Raw genomic sequence first — 26491 nt, forward strand, 5'->3', positions numbered from 1 at the left:
AAAAATATTTTTTTAATGAAGTCTAAGAGATTTTTTATTCCACCAAAACTTTGACACTTCAAAAAGTTCATGATGGCATCGTAAAAGTAATACAAATAAATTTAACGGGTTAATCCAAGAGACATGATCGTTTTACATGATCAACCAATTTAAAGACAGCAACAAATGTACTTTATCCAAATACAGATTTTGCACACAGGGATATGTAGCTCTGGCTGCTGTGATGCTAGAATAGTGTGTTAATAGTGCGAAGCTACAGTATATGGTTGCTGTCACAATGCAAACAGAAATTTGACCATGGATCAGCAAAAAGAAACCATTGTTATATATGTCCATCATTTATATGTCTAATTCTGTATCTGTGACACTGTTCATTCACACTAAGCAGCAGAGCTGGAGATAAACTTCAAGACAAACCGTTATGAATCAGCGTATCGATTCATGTTTCGATACGCTGATTCATAATGTTCAAAACATTGTTTTGAAATTGGCCCATCACTATATAAGTCGTTATTTAGTCTTTTTGCACACAAAAACTATTCTCGTCGCTTCATAAATGATTGTAGAGCCACTGTAATGACGTCACTAGAACAGTTTGTTGACTAACCATCCACCCACAAGAATACGCAAAAAAAAGGGTGTGTGGTCTTGTTGCTCTCCCACGTGGAGAAGAGCACACATTGAGTGCGTGCATCTCCCCGTTATGGTAAGAGGCGGGACCTTTCCGGCCAACGTGCACTAAGCGGCTGTCCAATCACAACACGGGAAGCGCTGGCCCAATCAGAACTCATTACGTGTTTCTGGAGGAGAGACTTCATAGAACAAGGAAATCATCAGGCCGTTTTTAGGACAGAGAAAACCGGTGTACAGATAAGTCAATTGTGTGGAAAATACTGTGTTTTGCACACTGTAAACACAATCAAAGCTTCAAAAACACATGAAAAATGGGACCTTTAAGTTTACTGTATAGATTTCAGAGCCAAAAGACACGTGAAGCACGAGCTACAGAGGGACGTTTGAACAATTATACTAAAAAGCTTTTATAAAGTTCACATTTTACTTCCTGTAATGGGCTCCGTTTGTGTGCCTGCTCTTCCTTACAGACAGCAGTGAGTTTCTGGCTGATGATGTCAGCATCATCGCCGGTGGCAGTTTAACCGGTTGGCACGCCGACTCGGCCTTCGTTCTCTGGAGGAGGATCTTGGGGATTCTTGGTGATGTGAACAGCATTCGCTGCGCCCGAATCCACGCCAAGGTCTTCAGTTACCTCTACGAGCTCTGGCACAAGCTGGCCAAGGTGTGTACCTTTTATTCACTTGCAGAGCCTTCTATACAGTTACTAGGGCTGTGCGATATTGAAGAAAAATGTGATATATAATATCATGATAAATAATGCAATATACAATACGATATCTTTTAAGTCCCATAAGTAACAGTCGTGTGCCCAGTCGATTCTCTGCTGTATGCGTCGACCTAAAACGTACACTTTTCACAATGTTGAAGCAGCCTATTAAAATCATTCAGATATTTTGTGCCGTTGCGATATGCATATTGTGATATGTACATTTGTGATATTTAAATAATTTCTATATATTGCACAGCCCTAACAGTTACCGTAGAAGCTGTGTAAAAGATCCTGATGTCAAACAAACTCCTGTTTCAGATCAGAGATAATCTTGGGATCAGAGTGGATACAGACACAGTCATGGCCAGACCGATGTTCTTCCCTCCTCTGCGCATGCTGGCCTCCTGGCTCTTCAAGGTAATGCTCATTCAAAGAAGCCCATCAGGAACATTCTCTGACATTTACGTTTAGTTTTGCCCTGTTTCACAAATGATGAGTGAAATTTAAGATTTCTATTATATAAGTAAATAAAATAAAATGTGAACTTTGTAGCACAGCAGTTTTTTAACATTGATATTAAGAAATGTTTATTGAGCATCAAATAATCATATCAGAATGAAGACTGGAGTAATGATACTTAAAACTCTAAAAACTTTTAAAATATATTCACATTGAAAAGGGTTCAATTAAATAGTAATAATTGTATTAATATTACAGTGTTAACTATTTTTGATCACATAAAGCCTTGTATAGCTGAAGAGACTTCTTTCAAAAACATCTTACCCATCCCAAATTTTAAACGGCAGTATAACCCGCAACGTTCAGTGCCTTTATTTACTGCAATTGTGGTTTGCTTTATTGTCAACTAAGCAACTTTTTTCAAAAAGAGACCTTTCAAAATAGCACCTAGCAACATATCTTGAATGGTATTCAATGCATGTTTCCCCATGCATAAAACCTTTTTTTAGTCTTGTTATTATTGGTATTTTGCTTACACAACTCAGGGTGTCCGCGGGGCTGTATAAGGTAGTAAAAGGTAGTAAATGAAATTAGCCAAAATTAAGGGCATTAAAAAGTAATAAACGTCATTTGACGAGGTATTACATTTTTGAGCCCAATTTTTTAGATAATATTTTTTAATTGTGTTAAGTGCAGGCCTTTTTTCTAAAATTCGCGTGGATTTATTTATATGTTGAGAGTAGGACCTGAGCGATATCATTCGTTCGCGCGCGCTGGAACAAACTCTGTACCCGGCTGGCTTGCTGCCAAACGTGTACGCGAGCTCACTTCCATTTAGTAATTAAAACACGGGGAAGTGCTACAATGCGAGCTGAGGTGCTGTGGTGTTTATACCAAGCAACTAAACACTACTCTTTCAATTCGAACGTGGCATTGGAGAGCAACATAGCCCAATGTTACAACAGTGTTTCCCACACATAGACAAATTCGTGGCAGTGCTCCACAGAATCAACACCAGCCGCCACATATTGCCTGTCGTTATTCATTAACTTTTTTAACGCTATTTAAAACGTGCATCCGTTCTTATTATTTAACCTGATTATTTAACACTGAAATGACTGAGTCTGACACGAGTCTGTCGGCTCTGACAGCGTTGCATAGCATGCACCTGCGCAATATCAGTCCATGATTTCGGAAAATATATACTTGTTGTCAACTAGTGCTATCATCACAAGAACTTATGCAACATCATTTGGACAATTGTTTTTGTCATATGCATGGGCCTCAGCCCCCCTAAAAAATATGTGATTAACCTTTAAAACATATGAAACTGGCGGGAGGCTTCGACTTCGTCCCGTTTTTTAGTTTGTCACTCCAATCCGCAGCGGCTCTGAGCAGCGCGCAGTGCACGTCAGAAGCAGAGGTGTGTGTGTGTGTGTGTGTGCGTGTGCGTGTGCGTGTGCGTGTGCGTGTGTGTGTGTGTGTGTGTGTGTGTGTGTGTGTGTGTGTGTGTGTGTGTGTGTGTGTGTGTGTGTGTGTGTGTGTGTGTGTGTGTGTGTGTGTGTGTGTGTGTGTGTGTGTGTAAATCTGAGCGTCATTGGTCTGTCACCGCTCGTCAATGTCAAAATATTTGATAAAACCAATCAAATCAGAGTAGGCGGGCTTTATGGTCACACAGAAACTGCTCAGGAGGAGTGCATTTTTTTGCAGCGCAACTCGACGTCAAGATAAATGTAAGCAGCTAAACTGTTTGACATGTTAATTCAGAAATATTAAACAAAAGAAAAAAATTAACTTCTGTCTAATTTCACAATTTTTAACTGGAAAATGCCTATGTGATTCATAAAGACCTTAACGAACAAGAAATGTTAACAAAGCCATTTTCATCAGATTAGGCATTAGATTAATAATGAATGTGTATATATTGTAAATTAATAATTCTATTTGCAACATTCAGTAAATAAAAAAAACTCAGCTTTTTTCAGCCTGTATTGGGCATTAGTAATGAATGTGTTCATATTGTGAATTTAATAAACTTAAAATTTTAATAAACAGTAAATTAACGTGTCTAAGAAAATTATTCATGAAACATATCAGTATGTTAATATGTAAACCATACGTTTACTTTATTTGCTGACAAAAACGGGAAAAACTATATCAGTCTAAGCTCAGCATGAGGGGAAGAGACTGGGCAAGATAAAAACAGAGAAAAGGAGAGATGTGGACATAAGAAAGACAAATAATCTACTGCCCAGTGACATGGTTTTCAAGCTATTGTTATTTAATTTTTTGGCCTTCAGAACATCTTAAAATGCACATATGTAGATCATAGAAATTAAATTTTTCTTGGGGGAGCATACCCCCCGAACCCCCCTAACATTTGGGATCTATAAACCTGTCTACATTATTGGGTATGATTAATGCATGTACAGTATGGCCATGCAGTAAGGTGATAATATTTGCTTTATAATTAATAATAAACAGCCAATATCTTCTGGGTATGCATGTTTGTAAGCTATTAGTTAATTGCGCAATTTGGACCCTAAACTAAATAGTATTACCATTTTTTCTACAGGCCTACCCTCACTGGGGGCTGAGCCCCCCTAAAATGAAAATCCTAGAAAGGCCCCTGGTCATATGTATAATAATAACTGACAGACACAGCCTCTCTGTGCAACATAGCTCAGCTTCATGGCTGTAGTAACCTTTGAGTGCTGCCGTATGTTAGAATCAAAAGAGTTTTTCAACAGCTCTGGTTCGAATATGATCAGTCATTTTCACCGTCACCACCTGGGTGTTGTGCCCGAATGAGAACTCGCGTGCGTAGTAAGAGTATTTGTCTTTGTGCATCATCCGAAAGCGTGCAAATATTGAATTATTTTTCAAGTCTTACGCTGGATCGGACAAACTCACACAAAAGTATGTCAATATGTCCATCTTGATAAGTATCCTAGCAGACATAGTCTGTATAAGTGAACTTTATACAGTCGAGAAAGACAACGCACGCATATCCGCCCATTAAAGGGCCAGTAGCCTGTCAAGCTTCGCGCCTGAGACACGAGACTATTAACTTAAAGCTTTTACTTAAACACAAAAGGCACGTCCACTTGAATAAAAAAAGCCAGATCAAGAGCAGAAACGCAATAAAGTGCATAACTGAAAAATAAAGCATGGGCTCAAAACTATTCCAAACAGTGGGCGCATTAGGCTCAAAATAAAAAAAATTAAATAATAAAGTGCCCAAATCCAATAAATAATACAAATTTTGATAAACAGTACAGTATTTTTTTATATATTTACAGATATTATCTGTGCCGCACACAGAGAGAGAGGCGCGTTTCAGATAGTGCGCAAACTCTTTAGATGTGGATCTTTAGATTCCTCTTTTGCATCTCCATGGACACAAATACACAGAATTATGTCAAAATACTTGTCTTAGCAAGTATTCTCATAAACACAGTCAGTTGTGTCTTGAGTGAACGTGGAGAGTTTACAAAGAAATCGGATGTGTATCATTATATTGGATCCGTGCGTCAGCTCATAAAGTGACAGCAGCCTATATAAATACCTGCTGTCACTGATGTGAATCAAACAACAAAACACAGCTTTAACAAAGGTTTATCTTTATTAGCTTTATACAGTGAACAGTTGTTATTTTACATGTAATTATTACATTTCTGTAGCCAAAATGAATACTACAGTTATAATTTACTTAATTTGTAGCTTTGTTATATTGTATTTATCTATGCTTTTAATTAGTCTACTGTTTACTTGCATTTAATAATGTTTTAGCTTTATTAGTTAGGCTAGTATTTTTTGCTGTGGTATCGGAGTACATAAAGTGTGCTTTAGGTAATACATGGAAAGTTTTTATGTTTTTTTCTTGTTTGTAATATGATCCGAACCGTGAGTTTTGTGCTCCAATGAACCACTATAGGCTCATAATACAAATATCAATACATATATACGCAACATCAGAGATGAAAAAATCTGGGAATGAAAACCGCTTCATTGGGAATTTGTCTGTGTTGAGATGAGCACATAGAGTAGGAGAGAAGCAAACAGATACGAAGAGTTGACACTAGGAGGAATGCAAGTGCATGTTGAATACCATGTGACCAAATGTGTGTGTTCAGGCTACCATGCTGCCGTCCGAGTTCAAGGCTGGGAAGCTTCAGGCGTATAAGCTGATCTGTGAGATGATGACGAAACATCAAGACGTTTTGCCCAACAGTGACTTCCTGGTGCACCTTTACCACGTCATGCACAAAGGCTTCACCAGCGACGATCAGGTACAGTTGATTCTGCATGCATGCATTTAATCACGTTTCCGATTTCTGTTTGGCAAGGTATGGATTATACCATCACATAACAATGGGTTGTTAATTATCTCAGTGAGTAAAAATCTTATATTAAAGAGGTGAGAATATCAGGAAGGGATGTGGCATTGGCACTGATTCCTGCAATCTCCTCAGGAGTTACATAAATCATTAACATAACCAACAATTAATCCAACTAGAAGAGTACTTCCACTCATAAAAAGAGGTTTTAGAAAAATGTATCAATAACAAGCAAAGTCTGTTAGACCTCCATTAAAAAAAGCGTTAATGTAATTATTTTTCATTATGCTGTTTAAAATCGGAAGGATGTTTATTTTATATTATATTTGTTAATGCATTTTTTTGACAGCATTTCACCAATTCTTTCACTAGAACTTAAGTATTTAACTAAAATATTTCTTCATAAAATATATCCTTCGTGCATTTGACCACTAGATGGTGTAACAGTCTTTCTTGTGAATCAGTAAAGGCTTTGATTCTCTAGAAAATGCTTGAATCTTAAACATTCGTAAATAGTCATTATTGAATCATCAAACGAGAGTAAGTCTGATCTGATTGTGACTAATATACATTCAAAAACATTTTTTTTCACACGATAGGTTTTGTATTATTTACATTTTTTTGTTTCTGGTTTTGAGCATAATGCAGTGTAGTGAAATATTCTCAGATCTCCAGTGGTGTGTGTGTGTGTGTGTGTGTGTGTAGTGTGCATGTGTGCTGGCACTGCGATACTTCATTTGGAGCTATGGAGATTGCAAAAAAGCAATGGAGATTGTGAAAGTGCTTTTGGCCACTTTTGTGGATCTTTTTTTAAGTGTGCAGATAATAGATTCCATTTGTGTCACTGTTGGCTTAAAGTCGCACTTTAAATCCACATGGGGGCAGATTTGAAGCCCAGATAGAGCTCAGAGACAATGGGAATGGTAGTTTAGAAGTGTGGTTGTTTTACCAATCACTTGATGGAGCTGTTAAAGTTCACATCTTACACACCTCTGAAACAACTCTTCATGTTCACAGCAATACAGTTTCACAGCCACCTGCACAAACAACTTGAATTGGATCAGATATGGGCTGCAATTCACCCACAGTTCTAGTCATTTCTTTTCTGGAGCATTTGAAATTGAATAGCTGTTAAAATAATAATAATGTACCATTGCATGAATTTTAGAGTTATTGTTTAGAGAATATATATATATATATATATATATTTTTTATTTTATTTTTTTTTTTATTATTTTTTTTTTTTGCATTTGCATTTGCATTTGCATTTACATTTGCTCCACCAGTCATAAGTGTGGAAACACAGGGCTCAAATGATCACAAAAGCAACTTAGAAAGTGTGATTTTTAGATTTCAAGTCAGTGATTTAAATTGACACTTTTAATTTTTAATTTCTTTAAAAAAAGTGTTTTTTTTTTATGCAAAACATAGTGTGACAGCTTTAAATCTGAACACAAATTTCACATGAGCAGTCCAGTACTGGTGCAGTGTGGTCCTGCTCTCCTGTTCTGCTGTTTTACGATGCAACTTTAACAAAACAAAAATCATTAACCCAAGGAAACTGAACAAGCAGCAAAATTTATTTGTTTAGTGTTGATATTGTTGCACTAGGGCTACACTGTGTAAATGTGCAGTTTTCCACATACTGATCTTCGAGAAAAAGCCAATTGTAACTTTATTAAAAAAAAGTAATTTGGCCCTTTAATTTTTCATTTTAGAAGTCAGTCGCTCCCTAGTTCAATAGTCCACTTAACTATAACAAACTTTTGAACTACATGCCATCTATCAGTCACTGTCTTTTTGATATCTGATAACACTTTATTTTGATGCTCCTCTGCAGTGGACCATTAAGTGTAGTCAATTTGAAAAGAAATGTGGCCTTTCATTTTCAAAATACCCTTGTTTCATTCAAAATGTTTCAGGGTTGAAGATCATTAATAACAATCTGAACTATCCATCCATCCATCTTCTTCCGCTTATTCGGGGCCGGGTCGCGGGGGCAACAGTCTAAGCAGAAACGCCCAGACTTCCTTCTCCCTAGCCACTTCCTCCAGCTCCTCCGGGAGAACCCAGAGGTGTTCCCAGGCCAGCCAGGAGACATAATCCCTCCAGCGTGTCCTAGGTCTTCCCCGGGGCCTCCTCCCGATGGGACATGCCCGGAACACCTCCCTGGGAAGGCGTCCAGGAGGCGTCCGAAATAGACCTCAACTGGCTTCTCTCAATATGGAGGAGCAACGGCTCTACTTTGAGCTCCTCCCGAGTGGCCGAGCTTCTCACCCTATCTCCTAGGGAGCACTCAGCCACCCTGCCGAGAAAGCTCATTTCAGCCGCCTGTATCCAAGATCTTGTCCTTTTGGTCATGACCCACAGCCCCATGACCATAGGTAAGAGTAGGAACATAGATTGGCCGGTAAATCGAAAGCTTTGCCTTGTAGCTCAGCTGCTTCTTCACCACAACAGATCGATACATCGCCCGCATTACTGCAAATGCTGCACCGATCCGTCTGTTAATCTCCCGTTCCCTCCTTCCCTCACTCGTGAACAAGACCCCAAGATACTTAAACTCCTCCACTTGAGGCAAGAACTCTCCACCAACCTGAAGTGAGCAAGCCACCCTTTTCCGACTGAGAACCATGGCCTCGGACTTGGAGGTGCTGATTCTCATCCCAGCTGCTTCACACTCGGCTGCAAACCATCCCAGTGCATGCTGTAGGTCCTGGTCTGAGGATGTCAACATGACAACATCATCTGTCAAGAGCAGCGACGAAATTGTGTGGTCCCCAAACCGGACAGTCTCCGGCCCTTGGCTGCGTCTAGAAATTCTGTCCATAAAAATTATGAACAGAACCGGTGACAAAGGGCACCCCTGCCAGAGACCAACATGCACCGGGAACAAATTTGACTTAGTGCCGGCAATGCGGACCAAGCTCCTGCTCCGGTCGTAAAGGGACTGAACAGCCCTAAGTAGGGGGCCCCAGACCCCATAATCCCAGAGCACCCTCCACAGGGTGCCACAAGGAACACAGTTAAATGCCTTCTCCAAATCCACAAAACACATTTGGACTGGTTGGGCAAACTCCCATGAACCCTCCAGCACCCTGGAAAGGATATAGAGCTGGTCCAGTGTTCCACGACCAGGACAAAAACCACACTGTTCCTCCTGAATCTGAGGTTTCACTATCGGCCTAATTCTCTCCAGTACCCTGGCATAGACTTTTCCAGGGAGGCTGAGAAGTGTGATTCTCCCTGTAGTTGTAACACTCTCTGGTCCCCCTTCTTGAAAAGAGGGACTACCACCCGGGTCTGCCAGTCCATAGGTACTGTCCCAAAACGCCACGCGATGCTGCAGAGGCGTGTCAGCCAAGACAGCCCCACAACATCCAGAGACTTAAGGTACTCAGGGCGAATCTTATCCAACCCTGGAGCCTTGCCACCGAGGAGCTTATTAACTTCCTCGATGACTTCAGCCTGGGTGATAAACAAATCCCCCTCCGAGCCCTCAGCCTCTGCTTCCTCAAAGGAAGATGTGACGGTGGGATGAGGAGATCCTCAAAGTATTCCTGCCACCGTCCAACAATACCCCAGGTGAGGTCAACAGCTGCCCATCTCCACTGTAGGCAGTGTTGGTAGGGCATTGCTTCCCCCTCCTGAGGTGTCGAACGGGCCGACTGATCAGTCTTTCTCCATGGCCTCACAAACTCCTCCCAGGCCCGAGTTTTTGCCTCAACAACTACCCGGGCATCAGTCCGCTTGGCCTGCCGGTACCTGTCAGCTGCCTCAGGAGCCCCACAAGCCAACCAGGCCTGATATGACTCCTTCTTCAGCTTGACGGCATTCCTTACTTCCGGTGTCCACCACTGGGTTTGGGGATTGCCACCTCAACAGGCACCGGAAACCTTATGGCCACAGCTCCGAGCGGCCGCGTCGACAATGGAGGAGGAGAACATGGTCTTTTCGGACTCAATATCTCCAGACTCCCTCGGGATCCGGTCGAAGCTCTGTTGGAAGTTGGAGTTGAAGATCTCTCTGACGGGGGATTCAGCCAAACGTTTCCAACAGACCCTCACAGTACGTTTGGGTCTAACTAGTCTGTCCAGCTTCCTCCCCTGCCATCGCATCCAACACACCACCAGGTAGTGATCGGTTGACAGCTCCGCCCCTCTCTTCACCCAAGTATCGAAGACATAAGGCCGGAGGTCAAATGAGACGACCTCAAGTTCGATTCATCGACCTTCGGCCTAGGGTGTCCTGGTGCCATGTGCACTGATGGACACCCTTATGCTTGAACATGGTGTTTGTTATGGACAAGCTATGGTTAGCACAGAAGTCCAATAATAGAACACCGCTCGGTTTCAGATCAGGGTTAGGGTTAGGTTCCTCCCAATCACGCCCCTCCAGGTGTCTCTGTCACTGCCCACTAAAAGTCCCCTTGAAGTCCCCTTGTAGAATGATAGATTCTCTAGTTGGGGCACTTTCCAGCACCCCTCCCAGAGACCCCAAGAGGGCCGGGCACTCTGCATTGCCGTTCGGCCCGTAGGCACATACAACAGTGAGAGACCTATCCCCGACTCGAAGGTGCAGGGAAGCGACCCTCTCATTCACCGGGGTAACTTCAACACATGGCGGCTGAGCTGGGGGGCTATAAGCAAACCCACTCCAGCCCGCCGTCTCTCACCATGGGCAACTCCAGAGTGGTAGAGTCCAGCCTCTTTTGAGAAGTGTGGTTCCAGAGCCCAAGCTGTGCGTGGAGGTGAGCCCGACTATTTCTAGTCGGTATCTCTCGACCTTCCGCACAAGCTCAGGCTCCTTCCCCGCCAGCGAGGTGACATTCCAAGTCCCTAGAGCCAGTTTCTGTGTCCAGAGATTCGACTGTCGCCCGATCCACTATGCACCGGCCCCTTATGATCCCTCCTGCAGGTGGTGAGCCCAGGGGAGGGTGGCCTCATGTCGCTCATTCGGGCTGAGCCCGGCCGGGCCCCATGGGGTAAGGCCCGGCCACCAGGCTCTCTCATACAAGCCCCAACCCCGGGCCTGGCTCCAGGGTGGGGCCCCGGCTGCGCCATGCCCGGTTACATCTTGTATATTTATGTATATTTAGTTCTGTATATTATATTACATTTCTGTCAGTAGATCCTCATAAATACTACACACTACACCTTTAAATGTATATCTAATGCAATATGAAACCTACATCTGTTTAAACCATGTGGTCAAAAAAAAAGTTCAGATTTGAGATTGTTAAAGTCATCAGTAAACAGAAATTGCTTTTTCTTCTCTGTGGTGACATACAGTATATCTTAGAGGAACAGCTCATCGAACAAGACAAACAATCTAGGGCGGGACTTGATTTGACTGGATGGTATAAAGTTACAAACTACAGTAGTTGTTTCATGGGAGCAACTGGTTATTGAAAAGGAAGGTCTGAAACTCATCTACTGTAATGAAAGGAACATGTAACATTGTGCTGCGAAATGTGTCCGTATACAGAAACCTTAATCACACACAGTTAATGATTAAACCTTTCTCTGTGTGCTGCTATAGGGACAGGAAAGTCAACAAATAAGGGCACTGCTAACAGGTGTTGGACTGTGGGCTGGATTTAGTATCCACACTGACCATCAGCACATTGATTTTTACCTCCACCGTTTGGAGTCATATAAAGGTCACAAATTGAAGTATTTGTCTAAGCTGTGGCACATCTAGAGTCTTCAGGTGGAAAGAGAAAATCACGGCACTTCCATTCATATGTACTGTACATATACATTTCCTTGCAATGCTCTGACAATTTAAACCATTGGGCCATGTTAAACTGTCACACACACACACACACACACACACACACACACACACTGTAGATTCAGATTGCGCTTTCTGTATTTACCGCTGCATAATAGTCCCGCTTTGCAGAATTGCCGCTTCCTCCAAAATGCTCATTTTGGGTAATCACGCAGCAGTTTGGTGGCGGTTAATTACTACTGGTTGCTAAGCATTGCAAAGGTCAGTTATTGCAGAATGAGGGTAAAATGTCCCTGCAGATGCACCGCTTCCACCAATTTCACATCTCCCTCTCAGCAGGACTCTTTTTATACAGCTTGGTTGCCTATACTGGTGTTTTTTCTTCTTCTGACAGTGTTTACAAAGGAATCAATTAAGGAAGATGAACAAAGCGGTTACGGAGCAGCCGTGCTTGTTTATGCGCTTGTTTGTTTGTTTGTTTGTTTGTTTGAGTGCATGGCACAGTTGGTTAAAAGGAACTGATGTGAGAGAAACAGAATTTTTTATTTATAACACGTTTAATGTGTACACTCTTGAGTTACGTGATGTTTCACACCTAACGGATAGAGCCTAAAAATGTTGGATACGAGTAATCATTTACAGAACATCCTTTCTGTAGTTTTACTGTATTTTTTTTCCTTCAAATATCTGTATACAATACAAATATCTCTATTGTAGTATGTCTTTGTCACAATGTTATAATGTTACACTCCATTAAATTTCATAAAAAACCCATTTCATTTTTTGTTACTTCAAAACGAAATAAAATAGATATTGTCACCTGCTCTGAGACGTGATAGCAACATCCAATTTGTTAACAAGCTGACTCTTTTCAATTAACCTGTTGAATCTGTTCACAAATCACAGTGAATGATTAATTCACAAATTGGACTGATCGGAAAAACTCACTAATTCAGTGATCGAATTAACAGTTGAGTCAGCTGTTACTAAATGTTTTGTCTTTCAGACTTAAAATGTGCCAGGATGCTTGAGACTTGAGTCAGTGGAGTGATTAAAGGAGTCCTATTATGCCCTTTTTTGAAGCCTTGATTTAGTTTTTGGGGTGTACTAGAATATGCTTTCAGAGAATTTCATAGACTATGCTATGGTAATACCTTGCCATAACCACATATCCTCAGATATGAATATTAAGGATGGCATCAAATTCAAACCAATTCAAGCGTGACAATTCAGTCTCTGACAATGTTAACGAACAAGAGGACCACGCAGAAACGGTTTCATGCACAGACAGTTTGCACAGGACAATTAGATTGCTATGTTTTTTTCAATACATTTTAGATACAAAGTATACACCATGAAAATCTTCGGAAAACTATGGTAATACAAACAGTAATTGATAAAAAAAACTAAGGTTAATTTTCCGTCTTACAAAAGTGAGAGCCTACAAAAGCTACAGTAAACACTATACCAAAACTAATGATGACCAGCAGGCGAGCACAGGCAATGCTTCACACTTTGTTTACATCATAGCAACAACATAAAACTTATTATTGAAACTGTTCATAGAAAACACAACTACAAATAATAAGACACACTTATAAGTTGTGGTCCACAAACAACAGATTGTCCCGACAATTCAGAAGCTTTTGTGCATAGCCTGCATTGTACTCTCCTACATTTATTTGTAAAATGTGCAGCACACTGTTAGGGTGATAATGTTCAGGAACAGTGTTTGAAATAAATTTGAACCACTCAAGGAAAGTAGGAAGATCAAACAATGGGCTTTGGAAACCGGGTGGAAAAAAACACACTTTTTTGCACATTTCATGGGAGGAGATTATTTAAATGACTAACATTGGGACTTCATGAAGCCCAGGAAAAAAATTGTAGTCCAAAAGAGTAGTTTGTTGTAGTTCTTGGAAAGTGGATTCTGTTAAATGTTAAATCAAAGTCAGATCCGTGGCCCCCCTCTGGAGGTGGGTGTGGAGCAAATACAGTCCTAAAACTGAGGAGGGAGCTAGTGGTGGATGCCGTTCACCGACAATGTTTTCTGGAAGTATTATGTTGTGATTTCCGTTACAGTAACATTCCTGTATGTGATGCAGTGCCGTCTAAGAGCCTGAAGATCACGGGCATCCAGTATGGTTTTCCGGCCTTGACCCTTACACACAGAGATTGTTCCAGATTCTCTGAATCTTTGGATGATATTATGCACTGTACATGATGATAACATCAAACTCTTTGCAATTTTTCTCTGAGAAACTCCTGTCTGGTATTCTGCCGTGCAAAGGCAAAAGGCCGTATCTTCGTTTTTGGTCGAAAATGAGTTATTGACATTTTTGGGACTTTCAAGACCTCCTTTATCATGTGGATAAATATCGTTAGTCAATTATGTTGTTTTTTCGAGAAAATTATGGATTGTCTGAACAGTAACTTCCAAAAGCCCAGGAGAAACCAAGGCAGAACACCGTAACAGCAGTTACCGCTCTTTGCCTTGGTTTTAGAACACTCAAACTGAGTTACGGTACTCTGCCTTTGTTTAGCCATGCGTCTAAATTAAGTTACGGTACCGACATGCAGTTATGGTGTCCCGCCTTTGTTTTACTGTGTATTAAAGTTTGCCGCGTTTAAGTTACGGTGTAGCCTGTGTACTGTCATACATGTTTTCATAATGCAGAATATTCTCTCAGCGCGCTGTCAGGCAGTCTGGGGCTGCCCACTGCACGAGTGTGTGCACTCGAATGCCGTGACAGCGTGAGCTCACGCATACAATCAGTAGTAACAGTTCGCAATTATATCCATATATCCTACCTTTTCTTGTAAACCCGATAAAATCCATGGCAATGAACGTCATCGGAGATGTTTAATCCACAAGCATTCTGAGAATTATTCCTACTTGTCGTTCACATCAATCTAAATGTTGTCCTTTTAGGCTAGGCGATTTTCATTCAAAGATGTAAAAGTATAAGCTATGTAGCCTATTGTATCTTTTTTTTTACTAGATAAAAACATTAAAAACATATTGCAATAAATAATTACTCTGTTTAGCCTATGAATGGGCAATCCGATCCAGTCAGCGCTGTCATTAGAGTGTGATAGCCAAACTTAACCAGCGGCACTATTTGCTATTTATCTTATTCCAATCCCATGCATTTTTACATGATTTTTTATTTGTTCTATTTTTTATATCTTTGCATTATATATGCAAATGTTTACTCATTAGAAATAATCTTATCTTGTTCATATAATTCAGTGTCACCTATCAACCTGTAAGTTTTGCTGCACACCAATGAAGATTCTCTTTACTAGACGTATTGTGTCCTTAATAAAAATAAGATGGCTATAATTAATTGTAAATCATCCAAAATAAATGCCATGATCATTAGATTTTGTAAAGGTGTTACTATATTGATTTTGCAAATGGTGATCAGCAACCAAATATTGATAATATGGAAGTTAATGCCTTTTGCCTTGGCATGACTCCACATTTTTTGCAGACAATACAAAGGCAGAGTGCCGTAACTTCAAAATAGGGGTCAAAAGTCAAGTTTGAGTAAAAAAAAAGTGTATGTAGATAATTGTCATTACTAAAACATCGAAATGCCAGATTTCCAGTGTCCTACCTATAACTAATTTGGCTGGACAACAAAAAATCTTTAAAGTCATTTTTCTCAGTTCCACACTCCAGTGAGTTAAGGTCTTTTGCCTTTGTAGGGCAGTATTGCTCCAGTATTTTTCACCGCACCATTGGGAGAATTGGTGATCCTGTGCCCATCTTGATTTCTGAGAGACACTGCCTCTCTGGGAGGCTCGTTTTTTACCCAATCATGTTGCCAATTGACCTTTTAACTTTTCCGGCCTCTTATTGCTACCTGTCTCAACTTTTTGGGAATGTGTAGCTCTCATGAAATCCAAAATGGGCCAATATTTGGCATAACATTTCAAAATGTCTCACTTTCAACATTTGATATGTTATCTATATTCTTTTGTGAATAAAATATAAGCTTATGAGATTTGTAAATGATTACATTATTCTTTTATTCACAATTTGTGCAGTGTCCCAACCTTTTTGGAATCGGGTTTATATTTATGTCTTGAGTTATTTGTGAACTAAGCAAGTTGTTTAAGATACATTAATTACCTAATTCAAATGGTAAGGCAATACTGTTACTGGAGAAATATTTTAGGTAACTAATTTATTTATTTTTTACTTTAGACATTCTACTAACTATAAGTAACTTTTAAACTACATTTCAACTAACTCTCATTGGACTATTAGTAGACTGTGTGTTTAATATCTGCTAACTCTTTATTTTGATGCCCCCAACTGAATATATGTAACTTTGCGTCAACTTATTTTACTAACCCAAACAGTCTACTAACACTCTAATAAGAGTTGGTAGTTGCAAAATTGTTTAAAGTTAGTATAATGTCTAAAGTGAACTATTGAAATAGAGTAACCATATTCTAATAGGTTATCTGTTCCTATTCAAGAACCTGATTTGTGTGCTTCATCCACCACTGTTCTACTGTCCTCTAAATTAAAGCGGCTCACTGAATATCCTAAATGTTATCTTGTCTTTTTTCGTCTCTCCTCTCTCATACTCTGGTTTTCTCAGGATGTGTTGAACACAATGATTAGGTGGTGTTCACCACGATTCTTCTTCCTGGGCCTGCCGGGCTTCACCATGCTGGTTGGAGACTTCATCACCGCAGCTGCTCGCGTCCTCAACACGGACTCCTTTGAGGTACGTGCTGCTGCTGCCCAGTCCTTAAAGAGTTAGTTCACCCAAAAATGAAATTGATGTCATTAATGACTCACCCTAATGTCGTTCCTCACCCCTAAGACCTCCGTTCATCTTCAGAACACAGTTAAAGATATTTTATGTTCAGTCAGAGAGCGAATGCAGTCTATGCACACTATACTGTCCATGTCCAGAAAGGGAATAAAAACATCATCAAAGTAGTCCATATGAGACATCAGTTGACATCAATCTCTTGAAGCATCGAAAATACATTTTGGTCCAAAAATAACAAAAACTACGACTTTATTCAGCATCGTCTTCTCTTCCGCGTTTGTTTTCAAACCTCAAATAAAGATTCAAACGGTTATGAATCAGCGGATTGATTCAGGATTTGGATCGTGTGTCAAACTGCTGAAATCATGTGACATTGGCGATCCAAATCATGAATCAATCCGCTGATTCGTGACCATTTGAATCTTTATTTGAGGTTTGAAAACAAACGCGGAAGAGAAGACGATGCTGAATAAAGTCGTAGTTTTTGTTATTTTTGGACCAAAATGTATTTTCGATGCTTCAAGAGATTCTAATGAACCCACTGACATCACAAATTGACTACTTTGATGATGTTTTTATTCCCTTTCTGGACATGGACAGTATAGTGTGCATACACTTAGATACGCTGTCGGACTAAATATAAAATATCTTAAACTGTGTCTGAAGATGAATGGAGATCTTACGGCTGAGGAACGACATTAGGGTAAGTCATTAATGACATCAATTTCCTCTTTGGGTGAACTAACCCTTTAAATACCTATATCCACATTTACTCTACCTACAGAAGTGCACAGCTTCATGCCGGTATCTTCTTCATTCATGTCCTTATCAGGCTCCACGTATCGAGGCTCAGACAGTTCTTGGTTCGCTGGTGTGCTTCCCTAACCTGTATCAACAGATCCCATCTTTGCAGTCTGTTCCTGGATCTGAGGATATTGTAGTTGGCAAAGAGGACATGAAGGTATGCTGTTATACAGGTGAACCGAATCCTGTAAATCTGAACCACCCAGGTTTTGGTACTAGGGATGTCATTTGTGTCATTTGTGCCGTACAAATTAAAGTTTTGTTACTGACTAGTTGACTAGTCTAGATAGAAAATTATATTTATATGAATATGCATTTAAAACAGCCTACTTAATCTATGAATCAAAGAGTCAGATCCCATTCTGAATGCCACAGGATACACATGTGCTCTGTGTTATGATCATTGTACTTTCAACTTAAACATTCACTTAACCCTTTAAGCCTGAAGTGTACCGTCCCCGAAACCACAAAAAAAGTATAAACAAATTATTAACCAACCCCTGAATGTAATAACACAAAATATGTATCATTTTAAGGTATCATTTTAGATTATCATTTTGATCATCTCTTAACGAGCGCTGATTTACCGCCCGCGGGTGCCAACTAACTGCGAAAAAATTCATTGTCGTATTTGTCAAAAATCCTGCATGGATCAACATAAAAAGGTGTCATTAGAAAGATTCTAAACTTTACAATGAATGCAGCCATAATGAGTATCTCCAAAGTAGTGATGAGTTATTTGCTAATAAATTAAAATAAAATCAATACATTATGATTGTGGGGGGGGGGGGGGGGGGGTATGTACTGAAATGTGTCAATCACATCATACAACTCAGATAGTCATGTGTCTTATTGGTTAAAACATGTCCTGCAAAGAGCTTTCAAAGTATATATAAAACTATATATATATGTATATATATGAAAGCTTAACTTGCTTGATTTTGTATATTTTTGCCAAAATCGTATCATTCAGCCCTAAACTGCTAAATGTGGGCTATAAGGCGTTAAGGTGTAATTAACATGAACATTATGAATGTCTTTAATGATGCTTTGAAACACTGTGTTTGTGTGAAAAGCACTTAACAATGTGCATATGTTGTTCCACAAAAAGTAGGTCATACAGGTTTTAAAAACATGATGAGTAAAAAACAGGACAGAGCTTTCATTTTTGGGTGAACTCAAAACATCAGAAGTATAAATATATAAACCAATTCCTACCAACAGTACCCAAACCGTGACCACAAAACTGAACCTTGGGCCATCTGTTAGACTGCTGCCAAGTTTATTAGCATGAACTGTCTTTGTCATACTTTCTGTCTGTAGGACTACCTTGTAAACATTCTTCTGAAGACTGCACGCAATGAGACATATGAAGGAGCCAGGTACAACAACATAATTCTTTACCCATCTCTATTATTATAATGATCCGATCCAGTACGCTAAGCCTCATGTGTTCAGTGATCGGCTACTGTTTTTTGACATTTTATTTTGATCCTATTCAAATCTGATGCATGGTTACAACCGTGCTGATCTGCTTAACCTTGTGAATGATGTGAATGGCTGCTCTGTTGTTCTGGCAGTAATCTGAGTGTGTTTTGACCATGTTTTAGGTGTGTAGCGATCTGCAGTCTGGGGCTGTGGGTGTGTGAAGAGCTGAGACACACAGAAACCCACCATCAGGTGAAAGATGCCATTAACGTCCTGGGTGTCACGCTGAAGGTAATTGTGTGTTCTTCACTCTGAAGTTGCATTAGTCTGTCCTTCTGATCACTATTAGTTGTATTAGTATGAAGATTGTATTAATCAACAAATGTAAAGCTAATCATTTACCTGTTTGAACCCCATCTCAATTCTCGAAAAACAACTAATTCTCCTACTGAATCATTGGCCTAAAAATGTTTCTGTTGTTTAGCGGCTTAAATTTATCTGATCACAAACTCGCAAAAAAAAAATGGGTTAAATAGTTTGAATAGAAATGTCCAACTACCAGGTCCCAAGATCATCAAACTGTGTGACGTTACATTTAGGGCTGAAATGAATCCTCAAACTCAAATTCAAAAATTCATCAAGGTAAAATCATTTACCTCAAAGCTTTGTTTAGTCTATTTAACTACACACAGTCATGTTACAGAAAGACAATTTCTGTGTAAGGACTTGGAGTATGTGTGGTTTGCGGTTATATCTGCGGGTCAGGTGGGTAAAGTAATGAAATGAAAAAAATTGTGGGTGGATGAGAGCTAAATTATTAATGTGTTGATTTTAATAAAGACGCGGAAAACGTTTCACGGTATAAGGCAATGAATGTGTGTCATCTTTAACTTCCATTTTCAGCTCATTTCAAGATCAAAGACCGCAATGCGAGAGAGAGTGGCATCAGCACTGGTAATATAATTTAGTCTCGCTATTTTTAAATGAAGACAACTGTGTGTTGAGCTTCAGGGTTGCGACGCTGAACATTTAAGCTTCATTTGCGGCAGTTTGTGCGTCTGAAGAGATACGAGCACTCGAAACATGAACAGCATGAATGAAGTTTGCACACGCATTGTCCTCATTGTGATGGGTATGTAAAATGTTTAATGGGACTTTATATAACGTACTTGATATCTCTGAAATACACTATTAAAATGTTCTTAAACCTAAGCGCAACAAATAGCTTCGCCAAAGAAGATTTTTTTTTTTTTAAATCAACCTCCTTCAGTGTAGCTGATATGTGACGATAGCATCGTGCTTAACACTGAGAATTTGTATAATTGTAATGTGATGATCAGGTGAGAATATTTAAATCAGAGAAAATCATGTTTTTAACAGCGGATCCGGTGACGTTACAGCTGATCCGCCCATCTCTACTATTATTCTTGTTCCAAGTTTCCTTCCTGTCCAATATTTTTTGCTTCTTACAAAAGCCACAAAGCCTTCAGAAGACAGTAAAGGCTTAAATCATGCCTGAGCTGAAGCTGAAACTTGAAAGTTAAGTTGCACAACATAAATGCAATGTTTAGGCATTTTTTTATATATATATAATATGGCAATTGAATGCACTAAATTGGTTTAGTTTTCACAGATTTCACACAATTTCAGCGACAAAACATTCTTTTTTTTCTAAAAAGGAAACAAAGTAGTTGTTCATTTTAAGATGCCCGTCTTGTTTTCTCTTGTATATTTAGTATTGCTCTTTAATAAAGAAAAGTTGTTCTTATCCGATTAATCCATGTGATAATTGGAAGAATACTCGATTACTTAATAATCGATCGCTGCAGCCCTAGCTATGTCAGTAACGTATGACTCAATTTCACGTTTTGGTAATTATTTGCGTAAATTTTTTAAAAAATGTTAAGGATTTTGAATTAATCACATGCATTAATGTCAACAGCCCAAATATATATAAAAAATATAAAATGGGCCTAAAATGAGCACTTGACAAGCACCAAATGCAAGTAAAAGGCGTAGGTGAGTATATGTCACTCGCCAGTTGGCCGGTTGCATTTTTATGAATTCCAACAATTCATGAACATGAACAAACATGAACGACACTCGGGACTTTTGTCAGGCTAGCGCTTCATCCTCACAAAAGTTTAAGCCTTGTCAATTTAAATATTTAATACAAGAAAACACATGAAAGGGAGCTCATTCTGTTTTCAATGTGCGAACATCCGAAGCGCGAGCCCAGAATACTACATTTAGCTCTTCCACGTATTCTCTCACTTGAGGGGACAAATTCACACATCATGTCAAAAAAAAGCAAGTATCCTAGTAATCATAGTCAGTTATGTTGTAAGTGAACGTAAACAGTTGAGAAAGTAAACGCATGCGTATCAGTAAATTGGATCCACACATTCGCTCTTAAGGTGACAGCGACATAATATTCCTGCTGTCTGTGGTTTTAATCTTAATCAAACAACAAAGGACAAAGAAAAAAATCTCTCACTGCTCTTGACTGAAACACTTTTGTAACTTTATTAAGGATTAATGTATTTATTATATACAGTGAAGACTTTGCTGTGTTATTTTACATTTACTTCATTAAATTTCAGCACCTGAAAGATGCTGTCAGACCTACTTAAAAAGCCTGGAAAACACTGTTTATTTCATTTGTATCTTTGTATTTATATTTGCTATTGCTTGTAATTTGATTATTTGTACTTATGTTATTACTGACTGTTTACTTAATGTCTTTTATAATGTTTTAAATGTGTATATTAGTTAGGCTTATAGTTTTAGCTGTAGGGGTGTCAACAATAATCGATTCGGCGATGCATCGCGATGCGGGGCATGAACGATTCAGCATCGATGCGGCAATGTGCCATAATCGATTATGTCACTGTTTATTTTCTGGCGGACAATAAAGTTGTGAAGTTTCAAATACTTCCGGTTCCGGGAGAATAACAACAACAACAAGGAAGATGGCTGAGGCGGAGGGAGATGACCGCGATAGACGGGTTATTAAAAAACGCGGTAAAGACCCGAGGTGTGTACGATTGTACGTATGTATTTTTTGCACAATAATAAATTAATCTATAATGACGAAATACGGCTCAATTCACCTTTATTCCACAAGGTGGCAATGTCTGATACCCAATGATGAAGTGACGTTTCACTCGTTACCTCTGACAGAAAACGAAACAATAATTATAATCTGCAAAACTTGAAATGGCTCAGTGATTTACTTCAGAGAGCAAGTACTGAACACAATCAGATATTAGTGTCACTGTCTCTTGATGATGGATGTGGTCAAGAAGCTGTCAGTGATCAAAATATTGATTTTGAAGACATTGAAAATGAGTTTGGAGAATATGCTGGAGATCGCGAATATGAGGCAGATGCTGAATATACTGGTAAACGAGCTCTGATGAGGACAGATGATGATGGTATTAAACATCTGCTCAAACTGAATCCTTCCAAGCTCCAAAAGGTAACGAAATAGGTTTTATTTTATTCTTCTGTAGCTGTTACTCTAAAATCAGGAGTTTTATATATTATCACGACAGGTAGAGGTCTATCCATGTTAAATATAGATCTGGGTCGCTAACGACCTGAATATGTAAGAATGTTTGGTGAAACAGTCATGCATTTAAGGGTTAATTGCATTTTATTTAATTACATTTTATTTTATTTAATAACTTTTATGTCAAAGATACAGGAGACACATAGCAGCCAATACAATCTGTTGTTTAATATCTGCTTGTATTGCCTCATGACTGATGAAAAATTTGCTTTGTGTGCAGTAGAATTTTGATGCATCACAATGCATCGTAGAATCGAATTGAATCGAATCGTTACCTGGTGAATCGTAATTGAATCGAATCGTGAAGGCAGTGCCAATGCACACCCCTATTTAGCTGTGGAGTCAAAATTGAAATAGAGAATTGTAAATTTTATATTGAAAATTATCTATGGCCAGTACATTTTCTCAAGTCACTGGCCAAGTTCGTTTTAGGCCCTGTGGACTGAAAACTTCATGTACTTCTTCCTTTGTAGAGAATCTGTTGTGACAAAAGACAGAAACCATGAAGAAAGCAAAAAAAAGATAATAAAATATAAGGTAAAATTTAGGTAAAGTTATTTTTTTTTAATAAAATTACTTCAGTATTTCATAATATGTGAAGTTATCACAAATCTATGGATTACATAAACATCCAAATGGTTATCAAATACTACATTATTAAGTTGAAGTTGGAAAGATTATTCGAATTATAGTTATTAAAATTTGAAAGCACTCATTCTAAAACGGTACCTTCCAAATTGAGTCTTCACATTCCCTTCCTCGTGCAGACGTAATTACATCCAGTTCATGTTGACACTCAGCAGGTCAGGCCAGAATAAAGCTTTGGGAAGGGAACAGGGCTTCCATCTCTAAAAGCATGTGCTGAACTGTTGGGAGTTTATGTGTGGCTTCTTCTCTTCTATTACTCTGAGAAAACACTCACTCTCTCACCTCAGATTCCACATGACTGGAGCCCAGAGCAAGAGAGAATTGTAGGTAGAGCAACAGACAGAATCCATTAACCTGGAATCCACCCAGAGATGCGTTTCTCCAGAATAACAAACATAGAAAAGACACAAATAATGGCTTGTGCTTTAAACATAATGATGTATTATGCATATTAATTTTCAGTGTTTCTTAAGTTGCATATATATATATATATATATATATATATATATATATATATATATATATATATATATATATATATATATATATATATATATATATATATATATATATATATATATATATATAATACACACACACACACTCACCTAAAGGATTATTAGGAACACCTGTCCAATTTCTCATTAATGCAATTATCTAATCAACCAATCACATGGCAGTTGCTTCAATGCATTTAGGGGTGTGGTCCTGGTCAAGACAATCTCCTGAATTCCAAACTGAATGTCAGAATGGGAAAGAAAGGTGATTTAAGCAATTTTGAGCGTGGCATGGTTGTTGGTGCCAGACGGGCCGGTCTGAGTATTTCACAATCTGCTTAGTTACTGGGATTTTCACGCACAACCATTTCTAGGGTTTATAAAGAATGGTGTGAAAAGGGAAAAACATCCAGTATGCGGCAGTCCTGTGGGGGGAAAATGCCTTGTTGATGCTAGAGGTCAGAGGAGAATGGGCCGACTGATTCAAGCTGATAGAAGAGCAACTTTGACTGAAATAACCACTCGTTACAACCGAAGTATGCAGCAAATGTATGTATGTATGTATGTATGTATATATATATATATATATATATATATATATATATATATATATATATATATTAGGGCTGTCAAAGTTAACGCGTTAATAATGCGTTAACGCAAATTCATTTTAACGGCGTAAAGGATGCAGCAGCAAACATTAATAGGGAAAGAAAATGGTTATCATTAATATTCTAAACCAAATGTGCAGTTATTGCATATAAGCTACCATAATTTCTGTTTAACCATATTAGACACCAGGTCGGAAGAAAAGTCTGTTTACATTGAGCACATTCTCTGCAGTCCGATCGCTCATGTCTGAGGTAAATCATTGACACATCACCACTTACAGTACATGTGTTTTACTGAACTAAATGCATTACAATCGGCTAAAACGAATGCACGGGTTACTCTTCTGAACAAGAACGCTCCCGAGTCCGTGTTCATCACACTGTTAATGTGAACTGAGGCATAGTTCGGCGCGCACACGCAAAATACCGGCAGTTCAATAGAGAGCGCGCCTCTCTTAAAGGGGCCACACTATATTCCTACTGGACCTCCTCCGGTTATGGTGTGGTACTGGTGTGCTCACAGGTCCGCATGACAGCTTTCACATTACCAGTTTTTCATACGAACTGTGCCCTGTTCTGAACTAAACTGCCAGTAATACTACCTTTATTTATTTATTTATATTCTTAAAATGAGAGAAATCCCTGCTTATTTTGAATTTTTAAGCTATAGGCTTAAGAGACATGAACAAATTATTTGATAAACATCTAGGACCTTTGATACATATCTAGTATTCATGCTGTTTTATTAATTATTATTGAATAAGTATTATATGGTTTCACTAATAATAAACGTACATTTGCATAAAGCATGTATATTTGTCCATATACCCATGTTGATTAGAGTATTAAAAACTTAATTCAAACTTAGTTTAATATACATTTAAAACAAATAAAAATCTGCGATTAAATTGTGATTAATCGCGAGTTAACTCATGACAATCGTGCGATTAATCGCGATTAAAAAAAATAATAGTTCGACAGCCCTAATATATATATATATATATATATATATATATATATATATATATATATATATATATATATATATATATATATATATATATAAACTTAAATTAATTACGAGTTATGATCTGAGAAATCAGGTTATAATCTGAAAACATGTGATATTAGGGGACTTGAGACATAATTTGAAAAGAAAAATTGAAAAGTTATTCTAGTTCTTTTCTATGATAATTTTCAAAATGAAAAATATAACTCATGCGAGAAGTGATGAGGAAATAGCACGAGATCATGTGTGCCTGCGACTGGAATTGTTAATAAAGCCTGCAAGTAACTGAAGCTTCAAATTGTCTGTGCGCTGATTTGCAGAGAAAAGGAGAAAAAGAAGAAAAGAAAAAAATGATGTAGCAGGAAATGGTTGGGGAGACACAGGGAGCAAGGATTGTGTTCAGCAAAGAGAGTTGGACAGGAATAAATAATTTTGCAATGTGCTGCTGTTGCGGCTGGTCACGCAAATGTTTGGGCTTAGTTTCTGTTTGATAGAAATTTAAATATATCTATTAAAATATTGATATTCTGGTCTATATCTCCTCCCTGAACCTCCCGCTGCCCTGTATCTTGCTCTATCATTGACTGATGGTCATCTGCTATGTTATTTTCAGTCAGAACACTTCGCACAACATCGCAGCATCGACGACAGGTCCAGATATTTAGCATGCCAAATATATCACAGATGTCTGCGATTCTCTCTGATCGTATCTTTGATAATTCACACTGCACGTTTGTCACTCGCGGGAACGAGCTCAGATTTGCCTATGATTTCTGCCATTTGTCTGTGATTTGGCAAAACCTGGCGGCGAGTAAAATTCCACCTAAAATTGTGCCGCAAACTCTACATTATGCTCACCAAGGCTGCATTTATTTGAACAAAAGTTATTTTAATATATTTTAAAATGGTATTTATTATTTTGGTGTCAAAGCTGAATTTTCAGCTGAATTTACTCCTAACTTCTCAGAAAATATTTCTTCTATATTTCTTCTTCCTTATTAATATTACTTTTTATTGTTACATATTTCTTCTATATTTCTTCTTCTTTATTAATATTACTTATTATTGTTACATATTTCTTCTTATTATTAATTGTGTTGCTTGCTTCATATTTTTATTTGTGGAAACTATGAATATCTTTTCCCCCCGGTATTCTTTGATTAAATAGAACGTTTATAAAAGAAAAAGGATAAAGCCTGCTCTACTTTGCTTTATATCAAATTCTGCATATAAGTAAGAAT

General features: G+C 38.5%; 1 protein-coding gene across 6 annotated transcripts in view; it reads left to right on the forward strand.

Moving 5' to 3' along the window:
- The window catches only part of ralgapa2 (Ral GTPase activating protein catalytic subunit alpha 2), a 253571-nt gene that overhangs the window by 148608 nt on the left and 78472 nt on the right, over positions 1–26491 (forward strand). For all 6 annotated transcript variants that reach the window (XM_067456168.1, XM_067456163.1, XM_067456165.1 and 3 more), the window contains 7 exons: positions 1104–1297; positions 1664–1762; positions 5941–6096; positions 16500–16628; positions 17512–17640; positions 18807–18865; positions 19094–19202. In XM_067456168.1, the coding sequence (XP_067312269.1) occupies positions 1104–1297; positions 1664–1762; positions 5941–6096; positions 16500–16628; positions 17512–17640; positions 18807–18865; positions 19094–19202 (875 nt within the window). The remainder of the gene's footprint in view (positions 1–1103; positions 1298–1663; positions 1763–5940; positions 6097–16499; positions 16629–17511; positions 17641–18806; positions 18866–19093; positions 19203–26491) is intronic.

Source organism: Pseudorasbora parva, chromosome 10 (assembly GCF_024679245.1).
Source record: "Pseudorasbora parva isolate DD20220531a chromosome 10, ASM2467924v1, whole genome shotgun sequence".
NCBI lineage: Eukaryota > Metazoa > Chordata > Actinopteri > Cypriniformes > Gobionidae > Pseudorasbora > Pseudorasbora parva.